Here is a 17,115-nt window from a genome sequence, read left to right as displayed (position 1 = left end):
CTAGAGGAGTGTTTTCTGGTGAAAACATTACTAACCAAAGCCAACCTGTCTTGGCTCGTAAGTCCATAAAATACATGACACCACTCTTCTAATCATCCCATGCTGAATGTTTGTCAAAATTTTCTTTAAAAATGTTTCTTTCTTTTTCTTATTTTTGTTTGCTTTGTTTTCAACTTTTATACACAAGTTACATTCTCAGAAAGCACAGAGTGGAAAAAGCTTCTTTCCTCATACACATGCTAAGAAAATAGTTTTATACATAGAATTTCAACAAGAGAGAAGAGGACAGGGAAAGAGGGGTGCGAGAGAAATGCTGAGAGGCAGGAATATTAAGAAGGGTGGCAGCAGGTGCCAGACTACTGGGTCAGTTTCTTTCCTTTTGCCTACATTTGTAGCTGGCATTTTTTGGTATTGACAGAATAACGAGTTCTACCCTACCCACAACTGGCTGGAGTTGGGAGTTTTTACTTTTCAAAATAAATGGACAGAAAGTGAGATTGCCAGAATAGATGGGGACTAGGGACTGAGCTGAATTCTCTCTCCCCCTCTTTCCCTTTTCTGCACATAGTATTAGTATTAACATGTTCACAGAGCAGAGTGACTGGAAAACCTAAGTCCCAAGGCTGGCTCACATGTATATGAGTACTGAATGAATCATGGTAATGGAAGAAGTCTGAGGGGAGACATCTCTGGGGTCAGGGGAGTGGGAAATTTTTGCAGGATTTTCTTTGCTAAAATAAAACACCTACTACTCTACTCTGTGCCACTTTAGCTGGATTCTGGACTTGCTAAAACTACCCCCTTGATGGTCAAAGAAACAGTAAGGTTGGGATGGGGGTGCTTCTCCTAGGGCATGCCTCTTCTGATGGGTCTCTGATGAGAGCACCCATCAAAGACTCACCTTGTGCTTCAGTCATCTTCTTTCCCTCCTATCCCCTCTGAGCTTCATAGGCAGGTCCTAACTCTTGGAGCCACCTCCAGCAGCTGCTGCTTAGTGGAAAGGTTGGGCTCAGCTAGAGGGAGCAGGAGCAAGGACAGAGTAAGAGGGAGGAAAAACAATTATGGGGAGCAAGGGATTAATCCTACAAAGGCAAAGAAAATTCAAGAAGGATCTAGAAATGTGATAGGGCCATCAGAGAGGGAAATAAGTCTGTGGAAAAAGTAAATGAGAGGAGATGGTGGTAGGCAAAAGGGACACAGAAACCCTGCCCTGTTCACCCATCTTTTCCTGGGACCACTCAGATATTTCAAGCATTGATTTTTGACAGCTGAGAAAGATGGGTTATTACCCATTTTGATACTCAATTCATGGGACAGCAACATGTCTCTCCCCACAGTCCAGACAAAGGGGAAGGGCCAACTGCTTCCAGTCCTGAGATTCACCAGAGTTAAAGCAATCTGGTCTTCCAGAGCTGAGAAGGTTTAGAGAAATCCTTAACATGAGGGCAAGGGTGACACAAACAGGGGAAAAACAAAACAAAACAAAAAAAAACCACTTGTTTGATGGGAGGTTGGGTTTTTTTTTTCTGTATTTTCCAAGTTTGTTATTCTTTAGTTCATTCCTCTGGTCTCTCCATCTCTCTTTCGTGTGCATATGCACACTCTCTCTCTCACTCTCATTTTTGGTTGTGTGTGTTTCAGTTTTTTTTTTTTTTCAAAGAACTTTGGATTTGCCATTGGTGGGCAGTGCTGATCCCTGGAGGCTGGCCCACCCTGTGACAGGGCTAGGACAAGGGGCAGGCCCACAGCTGCTGAGAGGATCTCTGTGTTTAAAGCCTTTGAGAATAAGTTACTGCAGTTCCCAGGATGCTGGGTGGAGGCTGGCAGGGGGGTTCCTGGTGGCGGCTTCTGCTGAGTCCAGGCTGCAGGGGCCCCCTGTCAGGCGAAGAGAGGTTGGGAGGGATATGGGAGTGAATGGGGGCACTTCTTCCTCTGCCAACCTCCAGTTTGGTTAGTTTTATGGGCTCCCTGCCCATCCTAGGCTCCTACTTTAGGAGCCAAGTAGGTTTTGGAAAGTTTGTGAGCGGTATGGCGCTCTAGAAAAGTAGGGGTAGGGTGAAGGGGTGTGGCAGTTTGTATTCTGCCCCCCACTTTTGTCTTGGGTTTTCTTTTTTCTTGTTTCTCTTCTTTCATTTCACTTTCTCTTCTTTTTTTTTTCTTTCCTTTTTTCTTTTTGGTGTTTTCTCAGTCAGTGGGATAGCACTGGATAGTTGTATGTATGGTCATTTATGAAGGGGGCTAGGAATTTAATAGGGCAAGGAAGAAGGGATGAAGGATAGATTTTTTTTTTTTGGTCTGGAGGCAGACATGTAAGAATAGTCAGGATGAAAGGGGTGTGTGTGTGTGTGTGTGTGTGTGTGTATTTGTAGACAAGGGTAAGGAGTACATCTGCAAGTTTTGAGGACAAGGATCGGTGGCTGGGTGAGGAGGCAGGACTCTGCTGGAGGTGGGGTGTGTAAAGCCCACAGAGGGTGAGAATTGAAAGATTCCCAAGAGGTGGGCAGAGCCAAAGGTTGGGGCGAGGGATCTGAGCTCCTACCAAACACCCCTCTGGGTATAAGAGAAAGCTCTGAGGCCCTCCCCTCTCCCTATCTTGGTTTATCTGTTTATAAAGCTAGAAGTGTAGAGGTAGTAGTAGTTTTTGGGTTGGAGTCCGTGTGAGGTAATCTTGCTTCCTCTTTGGCAAAAGCCACAGCAGCTGTGGCAGCAGTGGCGGCGTTGGTGACGGTGATGGATGGGCCCCCTGGGGGTGGGGCCGCCTTGCGCCTGTGGGCCGAGGAGCGCAGGTGGGAGGCCAGGGCTTCACGACCACTCAGCAGCACCTCACATGCCAGGCAGTGGTAGGTGCAGATGGGCACCCGCAGTGGGGGAGGCATGGGACCCCCAGAGCCCCGCCCAAAGAAGCAGAAGGATCTCTGGTGGGCAGTAGCTGGGGCTTCCCCATCAAATGACATCTTGCACTGGCGGCACAGGTAGCGGTGAGTCACATCCACAGTGGAGATGCCGGTGCTGCCTGTCAGCAGCTCATCAGCCTCACCAGCTTCCCCCTCCCCCGGAGCGGGCAATTCAGGAGGATTTGGAGGTGCTGTGGCTGTGGGCTCAGGGGCCTGGGAGGGTGGCTGTAGGAGAGTATTTGGGAGCAGCCCAATAAGGGTCTGAGGTATCACAGGGTTCATGGGAAACAGCCCCTTCTTCATGCCATAGAGCTGTTGGAAATAGGCCCCTTGTAATTGGGGGCCAAAGACAGCTGGGGGTGCTGCTCCCCCTGCAGGGGGCAATGGGAAGGGCAGGAATTGGCCCCCCAACAAGGCTGGGACAGTGGCCTTCAGTGCTTTGAGGTTCTTGAGGGCATCACTGGAGGAGCTGGGAGGAGCTGCTCCTGGCTTTCGCTCACTAGAGACCTTGTTCCCTGAGGGCTCAGTAGCTGGGCCTGGGACTGGGTCAGTAGTGCCTGCTGTGGAATTGTTGGTTTGGTCGGGCACAGGTCTCTGGGGTAAGGGGAGGCCAGGGCCTGCAGTCTGGACCACTGTGGTAGCAGGCAGGACTGAAGTGGCAAGGCCAAGGAGGCCTGAGGAGGCTGCAGAGCCTAGAAGATGAAACGGGTGATGAAGGATTAGCTAGCTCCTGACCCTCGTGCTACAGAGCAGCGTTCTCTCTCTCTCTTTCTCTCTCTCTCTCTCTCCCTCTCCCCCCCCTCCACACACTCACTTTCCCACACATAGCTTCCATGCCCCTCTCCCTCCTTTACCAAGGAGCCTGAAGCAAGGAAGGCCACAGGAGACGCACAGCACAAGTGTCAAGAAGGGAAGGGAAAGGCATGCTGTTAGAGGGATGTTCTTTCAAGTCAGCTTCTCCCAGCTTTCCCTACTCACCTGAATTGAAAGGTGCTAAACTGCTGAGCTGCGGCTGGGCCAGAGCTGGGCCAGACAAAAGGACTGGGGCCAGGCGAGGCAGGGTTGGAGCAGCCCCGAGAGGCACAGAGGCAGGTGTTGGAGCAGGTGGGACCTTGGGAGCTGGTGGCGCCTCGGATGCCGGAGCTAAGTCGTAGCACTTGCTTTCACTCTTGAGCTGGGCTCGGACCGCCTCCTTGAGCTTGGCCAGGTGCTGGCGGGAAAAGAGATGGCCTCGGCAGGAGACATAGAAATCATACTTGACATCACAGTAGGGACAGTCCGTGCGCTGGGCTGCCAGGGGACCCTCACCGCTTCCCCCATTACCAACAAGGCTTGCCCCTTGCAGTTTGGCCTTCTTTTCCTTGGCACGAGCATTCTGGAACCAGACTTGAATGACTCTCTTAGGCAGCCCAATTTCCTCCCCCAGCACCTCGCACTCCTGCATGGTGGGAGTGCGGTAGGCTTCGTAGCAGGCTTTCATAATCTTCAGCTGCAGGCTGCTCATCTGAGTCCTGTAGCGTCGCTGCCCCATTCCATCTGGAACTCCAGTCCCACCTCCTAACCCCCCACTGCTCCCTTCAGCCCCAGGGGACTCTGGTTCAGCAAGGCTGGAAACGGATGAATCACTTAGGTCCCCTGCTGATGGGCTACAAGCCTCACTCTCTGGAGAGGCTTTGGATGGCTCCTCTGGGCCCTCGTCCTCAATGGGCGGAGGAGGTGGTGGGAGAGGCGGCTCTGGTGTTGGTGTGGTGGTCTCTTTCCCAGGTGGCAGAAAAGGTAGGGGCCCAGCAGCAGGGGTGACTGTGGGATAGGGAAAAACAGGTGGTTCCCTTTTGGGGACTTCCCTCCCAGTCCCTTCATCTATTTTGCCCAATAGGAGGTTGAACTTGGGGAAGGGTGCGGGGGTAGGTGTGACAGTGGCTTTGACTGCTGGGCTGCCCACACCCCCAGGGGCACTCCGAAACTGACCTTTCCTTTCCCGAGCTCTGGTATTCTGAAACCAGACCTGTACTACTCGCTTTTTGAGCCCCACCTCCTCGGAGATGCAGTCAAGCATCTTGCGCGTTGGGTTGGAGTCCTGCATATACCAGCGGTACAGGATCTCCAGCTGCTCGGGCAGGATGGTAGTGCGCAGCCGCTTGTCCCGGGGAGGCTCGCCCTCCCCTCCACCCCCTGTCTCACTGCCTGTGGGGGACAGACTGCCATCCTCATGCTTCCGTTTGAGGGGTGGCCCTGGCACAGGTGGGTTGCCTGCCACCAGAGAGTTTCGCTCCCCCAAAACCAGCAAGGGCAGATCTAGGAGTTGAGGGGGAGCACTGGGTTGCACAGATGGCAGGAAATGCAGTTGGCGGTGACTGGACAGGAGGTCCTGGCTGGGAAAAGCCATGGCGCACTGGTCACAGGTGTAGGCTGTGGAAGGCGAGGGAGGAGCCTTTCCTTCCCGCTCTTTGTCTCCTGGCTTTATTGCCTCCACTTGACTCAGCTCCTCCACGTCTGGAGGTTCAGGTGATGGACCGTCAGGCCCTGTTGGGGGTTCCAGTCTCTGTTCTTCCTCTACTTCTTCCTCTTCCACCTCTTCTTCCTCTTCCCCTCTCTCTGCCTCTTCCTCCTCTTCCTCGGGAGTCTGGTCGTCATAGCACTTCTTGAGGTGCCGTACTAACTCAAAAACACAAGAGAAGGTGATGTGGCAGCGCCTACAGCCAGAACCTCCACTTTGGGTGCCACCTCCAGCTGGCACAGGCCCACCCTCACTGGCATTTTTGCGTGCTTTCTGGCGAGCATTCTGGAACCATACTACCACCACACGGCTAGCCAGACCCAAGAGACTTGCAAGCCGCTCCACCTCTCCGTCTTTGGGGTAGGCACTGGTCTCAAAGAAAGACTGCAGGGCCTGAGTCTGGAATTCTGTGAACTTGGTTCTGGAGAAGCGGCGGCCTGCAGGCATGAGGGGAGGAAGATTTCCTTTGGAGCTTTCTTCCTCCTCAGGGGGCCAGGGTCCTACCCGGCTTCGCTCCTCAGGGGCACGGGTCCCCCCTGCTTCAGGCTCTGGGACCAGGAAAGTTGGGCCAAGCTGGGGCGCAGGTGACTTTAGAGACCCATCGGGTGGCTTGGGGGGCTCCACAGGGGGTGGGAATAGGCTGTCATAGCTCTTGCGAAACTGAGCAGCATACCGGCTGAGAGCCTCAAAGGGCAGAAAACGGCGGTGGACATGCTCCTCGTGGGTCTTGAGGATAAGCATATTGGAGAAGAGCTTCCCACAGGCCCCACAGGCCAGTTTGTCCCCACCCCCCAGGGTCTCTGGGGGAGGGGGTGTTGGAGGAGGGGGTGCAGCCTGCTTCCCTTCATTGTATTGAATCACCAGTTCGAAGCCAAAGTTTTCTAGGAGAGCTTTTGCTGCTGTGCTGGCTGCCTCGTTGGGTGATGGGTGGGGTGGGGAGGAAGACCCTGCCTCATTCCCTTCCTCTGCCACGGGTGGGCGCTCCCATTCTCGCTCAGCCAGCTCAGCCTTTGGGGCAGGTGGGGGGGGAGGTGGGGTGGCAGCTGGAAGGGACAACATAGGTGCAGGCCCAGCAAGTGCCAGCTTGGGCCCCACCTTGAGGTCATGGAGGTAGAAGGGCAGGAGCAGCTGCTGCTGCTGGAGCTTCAGCAGGGATTCGGGCACTAGAGGGAAGGGCGGCAGGACTGGTGGGGTGAAGAGAGGGGCTGGGAATCGATGCAGATCCAAGGGAGGTGGGGGTGGGGACAGGAAGGGCAGTCCCGATATGAAGCCACTGGAGTCAGGGCCCTTTTTCTCAGTGCCCACCTCCCCCTCAGTCTCGCCTTCTTTAGGCTCTTCTTGGCTACGCTCTGGCCCGTCTGCCTTGGCATCACTCTTGGTTCCCCGTGACCGAGTCTGGTGCAGAACTGACCGCATGTGAATCTCCAAGGTCGAACTCTGATTATAGGAAACTCGGCAAACTGTACACTTGAAAGGCTTGTCTGTGGCAGCAGTGGTGGTGGGTGGGGCACCTGCCTCTCCCCGGGCAGGGCCAGAGGGGTCAATGGCAGCCTTCTTCATCTTATGAAGGTGGGAGACGGAATTATAGTGAACCAAGAGGATATTCTTCTGAGTGAAGGACTCCTTACACACAGTACACTTATAGGGCCTGGCAGGATCAAGAAACTTGTCCAGGGCAAAGTTGGTAGTCTTCCGATAGGTTAGAGGGTGGCGAGAGTCAGCTGGGGCTGGCTCTGCAGAGCGGGGTTCTCCCACTTCTTCCTCCTCCATTGTGGCAGGTGGAGGAGCTACTTCTTCAGCTTGGGCATCAGGCTGCAAGCCTGGAGATGGGGCTGGAGAAGATGGTTGATCAAGGCTTTCAGAGGGCTTATCTGGAGCCTCAACTGAGGGCAGGGGAGGTTCAGGAACTGGATCTGGGCTGGCTTCTGGGGTCAGGTTAGGGCCTTCTACAGGAAAGAGAAGAAGGTGCAATAAGCAGAGGTCAGTGTTCAAGCTGGGCTCACCCAGTCAATATCCAAGGCAAATGACTGGCCTCAGTTGTCTTAAGGCCACCTTAGTCTGTGGAGATCAGGTCCCCTTTCCTGCCACCTTGGAGGTATGCTGTCCCCTTTCTTACCTGCTGCCTGCTCCTTGCTGGGAGTGGACTCAGGCCCAGGAGTGGGAGGCTCTGGGCCATCCTCCAGAGGGTTTAGTGTGGGCCCAGGAAGCACTTTGGTCGTAAAGGTCATCTCTACAGTTGTGGCCTGTAATTTGAGAAATCTTAGTGGCTTCACCACCACCCCTAGTGGTGTTCCTGACCTATCCATACTGTACCTACACCTATACCTGTGCTGAGCTCCCCTTCTGTGGGTCAATCTCCCATCAAACTGCTGCTTTTCCAACTGATGACAGTCTGGCAGCTGACAATCACCTCTGGTCTCTCTCCTTCACAGGATGAAAGTAATCTTACCCTAAGGCTACCTGTTCCTGGCAGGCCTTAGCCTGCTGTTAAAACAGCTCTTCTCCGGATTTAAAGGAAGTGAGGGTACTTGTTGGTTTCATCCATGAGTACAGGAAGCTCAGTGGTGAGTATCTTCCCAACTCTATAAATTCCCAACGTAAGTCTCTGAAATGCTGCTTTGTTCAATCTCTTCCCCTGGCCTTTACATCCTTGCTCTTCCCTCTTCCTCCCTCCCAGATGGCCCTGATAGCCTTGCTCAGCCCATCATACTCACCACAAGTAGCAGCTTTTCAACACACTCAGGTACCACGTTGTGAAGGTGGCTGAGGTGGAAGTGCAGGGCAGGCCGGCCTGCCAGCTGTTCCTGGCACAGTGGGCACCTGTATTTGGGCTGCACAGCATGCTGGGACAGTGTATGAGCTCTCACCTGGTCAGACTCTGGGCTCATGAAGCTGCAGTAAGGACAGCAGTATACCTGGGGAGACAGATGGGTGGTGGAGGAAGAGTCAGGGTAGGAGGGACCCACCATCACACAGGCATTTGGGTTTCTCAACACAGCACTGTCTCCCAACTCCTGATATAGGAGGGAAGGCATCTCATTCTACCCAGCTCCCAGCCAGTCCTGAAAGAGCACTCCCTTGAACTGGGACAAAGGCCTACTCTAGAATGCTACCTTGCCTGTCTTTGTCTCTCCCTCCACTCTGGCTTCTATTCTTTCTTACTTTTTAGAATTATTTTGGTGTATCTTTTTCTGTCTCTTCTTCTGCCCTACTCAATTCTCCAGGTAACAGATAGCCCTGTACCATACCGGATTTTGTTTTTGTACCCATTCCCATCCTGCCTGTCTTCTCTGAGGTATCTCCATTTCCTCTGGGTACTTTCTGGACCCAGAGGTTCCTTGGTCCTGGCCATTAGTTGCTTCTTCAATGTTCTTGAACATATGCAGGGGGGGGCCCCCTCCCTATCTATCTGCTCAGAAGCTGGCTCAACTGCTTCCACTTTTCCTTGTTTCTCTCTTCTTAATGCAGACAAGCACCACAGCTCCTCCAGTGGCCTGGAAAAATTGGGGTCTGGCCCTCTCAGCACAGCCTTGCCCACACCTCCAGAGGGGAGGAACCACAAGAGGCCTGCTGTCATCTGACTGGCTGAACTGCCAGGTTGCATTCACCTGCTGCCTCAGATCAGGCTTGTCTGGCTTATTTCCCCTCTTGTCACCTGGAAAGGAATAGTAACATCAAGGGCAGGATTGTCACAGAGGAAGGAAAACCAGGTACTCATCTTAAACACCTAGCCCTTAGAATAGACATCTATGCCAGACAGGCTGGAGGGAACAGAAATTAGGAAAAGAAACGGACAGGTGCATTACTGCATACCATTGGGTAGTATGGAAGGCTGTTAGGGCAGGATAGCCTCTTCAGATTGGTTCCTCACAGTCTTTTCAGGCCACAAAGCTTAACTCCTGGGTCTTACCTAGAGGCAAATCCTAGGGATTTACAGATTTGTGGGACTTCCTGTGAGGGTAAGTCATTTGCTTCGTGTCTCCCATCAAGGAGATGCCAGGGCAGCTCTGCCCAGATTTTGGGCTTTCTGAAGTATATAAACATCTGTCTTGTGTCTACTTGTTCTTTCTTCAGCTAGTCTTTTTTTCTTTCTTTTTGCCCTTTCCACTTATTTGTTCTTTCCTCCATCTGCCTCCTGTCTTTCTTACCCTCAGTAGATTCTCTTTTCACCTTTCTTCTTATCCTTTCCTGTCATCTCTTGCTATTTCTTGCTTTCCTGGGCAGCTCTGTGTCATATGTATGAACATACAGCTGGTTTGGGGCAGGATTTCTCATGTGTGATATTCTAAGTGAAATAAGCCACAAGCATGACAAAAGCCTTATCACACGGAAAATATCAGTAAAACCAGGCCTCTGCCTCTACTCATCCCAGTTACCCCAGTTCTGACCATGGTCTGGTTGGCATTGTCTCTGGAAAGGCCAGTCTTGTTCTCTGCCTCTTCAGATGCTGAGGATAAGAGCAGAAGAGATTAAGGGACTCTGACGGTCTTCCCTTTCTCTTCCAAGACACCCCCACCCTATGCCAAGCCCTTAAGATGATTTGTAGCAGAGTGCTTTTGGGGTAGGGGGTAGGCTCCAGAGAGTAGAATGGGCAAGAAACTTAGTGGCCAGGTGAGGCCCAGCAGGGGCCAACTCCAGCTTAGCAGAATGTCCAATTGGGTCCTCAAGTCAGGGCAAAGGGCAAAAATGCCCTGATTTCCATTGTTTGGCTTCCCCTCTTCTCAGTGAGCCTTTTCAGGTCTTTTGTTGTTTTTTTTTTTGGTCGGTCATGGGGCTTGAACTCTGGGCCTGGGTGCTGTCCCTCAGCTCTTCAGCTCAAGGCTAGCATTCTACCACTTGAGCCACAGCACCACCTCCAGTTTTTTGGTGGTTTATTGGAGATAAGAATGTCACGGAGTTTCCTGCCAGGGCTGACTTTGAACTGAGATCCTCAGATCTCAGCCTCCTGAGTAGCTAGGATTACAGGCATGAGCCATTGGCACCAGCTCAGTGAGCCTTTTCTTTGATCAGTTTTACTCCTTCAGCACAGGAAACCTTGCTGTGTGCATGGATTTCTACAAGGTCCTATGAATATCCCAGAATATATGAGGACTATGGAGAGGGAAAAGAAAACAGATCAGAGGAGCAACTCACTTAGTTGTTCTATCTTGCTCTGGGCATCTTTCTCAGGGGTGGACAGCTCAGCTAAGGGAATAACAGGAGCCTTTCCTGTGTAGAACAAGGGGAGAGAGTCTTCTTAAAGAGGTGAAGGAAGACATAAGGCAGAGGAAACAGGACAAGCAGCCAGTCAATGAGGAAGAAAATGGACAGGTAAATCAATAGGCAGAAGAGGATAAAAAGCCACCAAAAAGAAACATACAAAGGATGAAGGGAAACAATTACAGTTTAAGAAATAGTAGAACCTAAGAGATCACAACCACCCCCATTCCCCCACTATATTTCCCTTCCCCCTCCCTCACCCCCCACCTAGTCTTTTTATAGGAGCAAATTCAAATTTGGCAGGAGAAATGGAAACTGAACTAAACTTGGCTCTCTGGCTTGACTGACTCTGGAAGCAGGGAGTGAGCTTCAACCATGGAGAGGGAGGGACACTGCAGAAGGAAGCTAAGGTTGAAGAAAAACTGTGGCTGTGGTAAGCAGGAGGCGGCGGGTCTAGCTGGGAGAGGAGATTACCACTCAAGTAAGAATTGACAGACGTGTAGGAATTTATTTTCGGTGGCAGCCTAATTAAAGTGTTAAAGTTCCTTAACTCCATTCAGCCCTGCGCCAGGATCGTTAGCTATTGATCTGGGCCCCTCCAGCACTTAACTCCAGCCAGCATATTGGCAATTCAATTAGCACCAGTCAATGCTGCCTGTTCCTGGTTGTTGCTGCCTGTGCCCTCACCCTTGCCCACTGTTGGCCTCTCCAAAGCCCAGACACCCATGCCCACTTCTGATAGCCCCTTCCAGGCTCTTCTTTTGCACCCTCTGCGTCAGTGGTGCCTGGCTGGCTGTTCCTGGCCTCTATTAGTACAACCTCAGATGCATAATAGGGACTCTAAAGCCATGCCTTAGGGCTGAAGACCTCCTAAGAGATAGGAAGTAGCTGAGAAGCTTATCCAGACCTCTTTTCACCCTGTTGTCTTGGACCATGCCCACAGTTCCCACTTTCTTCCAATAAGTGTGGCCCAGCATGAATCAGGTTACACCTTTTTGTTTGTTTGTTTGTTTTTTGCCTTTTCTTTGCCTGGAACTGTTCCAGAATGCTACCCTCTAAATTCAGTAGAACCTAGGACATGAGTCACTACTTAGAATCAGTGGGCCTGGGCGCTGTCCCCCAGCTCTTCAGCTCAAGGCGAGCGCTCTACCACTTGAGCCACAGTGCCACTGAGATAGTTTATTGGAGATAGGAGTCTCACAGACTTTCCTGCCCAGGCTGGTTTTGAACCACGATCCTCAGATCTCAGCCTCCTGGGTAGCTAGTATTACAGGCGTAAGACACTGGCGCCCGGCTTCTTTTCCTTCTTGATGAGTAGCACTTATATTCCTGAAGCTTCCATCCTGTCTTCACACCTTCATAGCTACTTTCTACTTGCTACTGATGGCTCACAGACCCATCTCTTTCCTGGATCACTTTTAATCATCTATTCCCTGCAGTCTGCTGCCCTCCTGCCAAGCCCTTATCCTCACCAGGAGTCCGGAGCTGCCCATGGCTGAAGCTCAGGATGTTCTGGAGAGCTGAGATTCCTTCCTCAGCGGTTGGGCCATTCTGCAGCAGCTGTAGACGCCTCTGGGCCTGGGCATCGCGGTGGGCAGGTGCACGCAGGTGTTGCAGCACAGCCAAGCGAGAGGGTGTCTCCCAGGCACACAATAAGCAACGGTAAAGTCCCAGCTCCGTCCCTGCTTCAGTTCCTTCCAATTCCAGCAGAAACTAGAACCAAAGGAAGATGCTGTGTCAGGCCCACAGGGGCATCTCCAGATTTCAGGGGACTTCTTTCTTCCCCCAAGAGAGCCTGTCTAGTATTATCTCCCTCCCTAACATCCCCCCACACCCGCTTGCTTCCCTCACCAGGGCCACCTGAGTATCCTGCTTGTTCTCCCAATCCCTTCTCCTACCAATCCTGGACTTCCTCCTAGTATGTAGATGGAATCTGCTCCTAGATGTTTAAACTTTTTCAGGTGATGTGATGAACTGAGCTGACATGGATCCATTCCTCCAGCCCCAACACCAGAAGAGTGACTAAAACCTGTCTCTTTTCAGAGTCCATTATGCTTTAATCTCTTGCTCCAGGTTTCCCCTTTTCTTTATGTCTATCAACTTGGGTTTTTCATCACTTCCCTACTCTGAATTTCCTCTTCCTCTTCCATCCCCTTTCCTTCTTTCATATTCCCTTCTGCCCCAGCCTCACCTTATAAATTTGGCTGTTTTCTTCATGGGCTGAACCCCGGGCATGAAGCTGCATCTTCTCCTTGCTATTGGACTCGAAGTCACAGATGTTACAGCGTAGATGCAAGGGGGAGACAGAACCATAAGGGGCCCCATCCCCTAGGGACAGTGGGGAGGAGGTGCCCAGGACTCCACCCCCCTCCCGCAAGTGGGCTGCCAGCTGGTACTTCTGGGCATGTTTGTCAGTCTTGAGATGGAGTTGGAAGTTGGCTTTGAGCTGGGTGCCGTAACAGCACAGTTTGCAGCGGTGTGTGTCTCCAGCCACCTCCTTCCATTCTGCTTCCGGGAGGCTCCGGCCTATGCTGCAGTGGTAGAGCAACAGCTCCAGGCTGTCTGTGCTGAAAGCCTGGCACACTAGGCAGCGAAACACCTTCAGGGCTGGGCTGTCATCTGGGGGTGGTGTAGTGGCCAGGCCATCTGATGAGGAGCCTAGGAGCTGACTTGGAGGCAGGTGAGCCTCCGGGGAAAGGCTGTCTGGGGCTAGAGGACAAAGAAGAATTAGTGCCCAAAGCAAAAAATGAGGACAGCATCAGTTTGCTATAGGGGGTGGGAGTGTGGGTAATGATGAGGGGGATTGGACAGTGCTCAGTGGTTGTTCTGGCCTTTGGGGAAAGCAGGGAGAAAAAGAGTTTGGCCTGGGCAGGAGGGAACAGAGTTCAGGAAGCTTACCAGGCGTGGGGAACTTTCGGGTAGGTGCTCCAAGATGGTGGAAACCATTGAGAAGCAGTTGGGCCTCCAGGGGCTTGTCAGGCCTCAGCCCCGGGCCAGGCATGGGAGTCTGAGGTTGTCCTAGGGTCTGGGGGCCAAAGTACTGGAAGAGTTCAGGAGAGTTGGTGGGGGCAGCCCCTGGTGGGGGAGGAGGTCCTGGCCCCACCAGCCCAGGTGGCAGGCCCAGTGGCAGGCCCTGGTGCAGCATTAGGACATTCTGCATGTGCTTCTCAGAGGTCATATGGATGCGCAGGTTGCGGGAGATGTTTGTCTCATAGCTACACACCTTGCACTGCCACGATGATTTGGTCTTGGGTTCTTTGTCCCCTGCAGAGGGCGGGAGGGATGCCTCTGGGGGACTTCCCTGCCCTCCAGGCCCCACCTGAAAGCCCTGCAGGTTGGCCAGATGTTTATCAGACTGCATGTGGATGCTGAGGTTCCCTTTGGTAGTGGTGGAATAGTTGCAGACATCACAGCGGTAGGGCTTGTAGCCACAGTTGTAGCTCTCTCCTCGGGCGAGGCGGGGATGGGCCCCCCCTGCGCTGCAGTAGCTGCAGTGACTGTTGCTCTCAGGGTGTTTCTCCCGCATGTGCACATCTAAAGTTTGTTGGTACTTGTAGTGCCAGTTGCACTTTGGACACTTGAGTGTCTTGCAGGAATTGCGTGAGTGTAGCAAGGACATGTGGCTGGAGAGGCTGAGGCCCTGGAAGGCTGCAGGGGCTGGAGTGTAGTCATCAGGTAGGCGGTAGGGCTGGGGCGGGTCATTGGGGTCTTCAGGAGAGCCCACTGGAGCAGGGAGAATGCCCCCCTCCTTGGAGGTGGGTGAGCTTTGGTTGAGTTGGGGGCAGAGCCCTCTATCCTCTTCTTGCCCCTCGGGGAACCAATCTGGCCCTGCCTCGCCTGCTGCTATAGGCGATTCTTTGGCTTGGGTTGGGCTGGGGTCCCAGGTGGCTGGGGTTATGGTTGGGGAGGGAGGGCTGGCCATGACTTCCTCAGTGGGCAGGACAAGGGCCTGGACTTCTGCCTCAAGAGGACGGTCATGAATCTGGGGTACATTCACCTCCGTGTTCTCTGTGCTGCTGTTGTCAAAGGGTGTTTCAAGAGGAAGGCAAGGGAGAGGTTTTGGTTCCAGAAAGCTTAGAAGGGCCACACAACCCTTGTCCCCCTCCTGAAGCATGGCTGGGCTGCCTAGCAGGCTCTGGTGTTGGGCAGGGGTTAGCTTCACCCCATGAAACTGTGTGTGACCCATAAAGGCCTGGGGCCTACTGAAACCTAGGCGGCACAGTAGGCAGAGCCAGAAGAGTGCCCTGTGGTCTCCCACTCTGCTCCCCATGGGGCCATCTTTGGGATCTCCGGGTGGGTTTGGAGCCAGCCGGTAGCTCCAGAAGGCTCCATCCCTTCCCTCACAGGCAGCCGGAGATGGCGCTGAGGTATCATGGGACAGAATTTGGTCAGAAGAGCTAAAGCCTTGGATTGGGTCAAAGCCATGTTGAATGTGAAGGGCAGTGAGGTGTGAGGGTGGGGAGCGGGCAAGGAGAGGCAGTCTAGGCTCTTCCTTGATGCTTGCCTCACCCCAAGGGAAGCCCTTTGGTAACAGGAGCTCAGTGTCGCCTGGCAGGGATAGCTCGGCCACTAGATAGGCTTCACCACTAGTTGTATAGAATAAGTGGTTGCTTAGGTCCACAGGAGGGAGCCCTTCCTCCTCTTCCTCTTCCACCTCCTCCTCTGGCTCCTTGTTCTTTCCTGCCCCCAAGTCCTTTGGTGTGAAATGACCACAGCCAGGCTCTTCTTGGGGCTCCCCAGTCTCCTTTGGTGGGATGAGGCCACAGCCTGACTCCAGAGGCTCTCCCCCTGGCTCCGAGGGCCTCATGCTCTCAGAGGTGGAGGGGGCAATAGGGGACTCTTTGGTGACAGGATCAGAGGTGCTGGAAGAGCAGTTGTCCACAGGCAGGGATGGCGCATTGTGCCCAAGGGAGGAGGTGGTGCCAGTAGTAGAAACTGGGTTATGGGTGGCCATGGTGGAGGGGGATATGCTGGGAGTTCATTTCAGCGCAAAGCCAGTGCCCTGTGGGGAAACATGGGGAGGACAGTGTAGTGAGCTTGCAGGTACCCTACCCAGGCTCACCCACCCCCATCCTCTTTGCTGAGCATCAGACTCAGACATTCACATGTATCTAACAGGCTCTAAAACTAACATAACTATTTCTCCTCAAACTAGCTCATTTTTATCAGGTGTGTTTGTGCACGCACACACAAGTGCATGTGTATGTGCGTGCATGACTCAAGGCTGACATTCTACTACTTGAGCTGCACCTCCACTTCTAGCTCTTTGGTATTTAACTGGACTCATGGACTTTCCTGTGTGGGCTGACTTCAAACTGCAATCCTCATATTTCAGCCTCCCAAGTAGCTAGGATTACAGATGTGAGCCACAGGCATTTGGCTCCATCTTGCATATCTCAAAAGTTTATCCGTGGGCTGGAAATATGGCTCAGTGGTAGAGTGCTTGCCTAGCATGCATGAAGCCCTGGGTTCAATTCCTCAGTACCACATAAGCAGAAAAAGCCAGAAGTGTGCTGTGGCTCAAGTGGTAGACTGCTAGCCTTGAGCAAAAAAAGAAGCTTGGGGACAGTGCTTAGGCCCTGAGTTCAAGCCCCAGGACTGGCCAAAAAAAAAAAAAAAAGTTTATCCAATCCAAAAAAGTTTTCTTTTGTATACCTCATTTCCACCTGCATAGAAACCTCTAGAATGCATCAAACCCTGCACATACCATCTTCATACATTTTATCCACTACTTTAGCTTGGCCCAAGCCCTTAGCTCTTTCCCAAACAAATGCAGTTTGAATTCTCCCTCCATCCAACAGCCAGAATTTAATTCTCCACTAAGAAAAATATCAAACACTTTTTTTTTTTTTTGGTTGGTCGTGAGGGGCTGAACTCTGGGCCTGGGCACTGTCCCTCAGCTCTTCAGCTCAAAGCTAGCACCCTACCACTTGAGCCACAGTACCACTTCCCACTTCCAGCATTTTTCTGCTTATGTGGTGCTGAAGAATCAAACCCAGGGACTCCCTCATGCAACGTACGCATACCACCACTGAGCCAACTTCCTAGCCCTCAAATAGTTTTAAAAGTACACCAAATAAGCCAGGTGCTGGTGGCTCATGCCTGTAATCCTAGCTCCTCAGGAGGCTGAGATCTGAGAATCATGGTTTCAAAGCCATCCCGGGCAGGAAAGTCGGAGAGACTCTTATCTCCAATAAACCACTCAGAGAACCAGAAGTGGTGCTGTGGCTTAAGTAGTAGAGCTGAAGAGCTGAGGGACAGCATTCAGGCCCAGAGTTCAAGCTCCATGATCGACCAAAAAAAAAGTACACCAAATAACAGAAGGAAACTTTTTGCCATCACTCAGCTTCAGGAATCACCAATTCACGACCAATTGTGTTTCATTTCTATCTTCATCTTCCATGAACTGTTTTAAAAGAAATTTCAAGCCGGTAGCTCATGCCTGTAATCCTAGCTACTCAGGAGGCTGAGATCTGAGGATCGCGGTTCAAAGCCAGCCCGGGCAGGAGAGACCGTGAGACTCCT

At 52.4% G+C, this 17,115-nt stretch overlaps 1 protein-coding gene across 1 annotated transcript in view; it reads right to left on the bottom strand.

The window, feature by feature from the left end:
* Positions 1-1,501: 1,501 nt before the first annotated feature.
* Positions 1,502-17,115, bottom strand: part of Zfhx2 (zinc finger homeobox 2) — a 35,140-nt gene continuing 19,526 nt past the window's right edge. Inside the window, exons 2-10 of the mRNA XM_013025347.1 lie at positions 13,489-15,592; positions 12,782-13,299; positions 12,063-12,303; positions 10,525-10,599; positions 9,780-9,838; positions 8,106-8,306; positions 7,508-7,634; positions 3,873-7,337; positions 1,502-3,586 (exon numbers count right to left, since the gene is read on the bottom strand). Of these exons, the coding sequence (XP_012880801.1) occupies positions 2,607-3,586; positions 3,873-7,337; positions 7,508-7,634; positions 8,106-8,306; positions 9,780-9,838; positions 10,525-10,599; positions 12,063-12,303; positions 12,782-13,299; positions 13,489-15,544 (7,722 nt within the window). The 5' untranslated portion in view covers positions 15,545-15,592 and the 3' untranslated portion in view covers positions 1,502-2,606. The remainder of the gene's footprint in view (positions 3,587-3,872; positions 7,338-7,507; positions 7,635-8,105; positions 8,307-9,779; positions 9,839-10,524; positions 10,600-12,062; positions 12,304-12,781; positions 13,300-13,488; positions 15,593-17,115) is intronic.

The sequence above is a fragment of the Dipodomys ordii genome, unplaced genomic scaffold (genome assembly GCF_000151885.1).
Source record: "Dipodomys ordii isolate 6190 unplaced genomic scaffold, Dord_2.0 Scaffold84, whole genome shotgun sequence".
Classification (NCBI taxonomy): domain Eukaryota; kingdom Metazoa; phylum Chordata; class Mammalia; order Rodentia; family Heteromyidae; genus Dipodomys; species Dipodomys ordii.
Note: the sequence above shows the minus strand (reverse complement) of the source record. Positions and strands in the feature narration are given on the sequence as shown.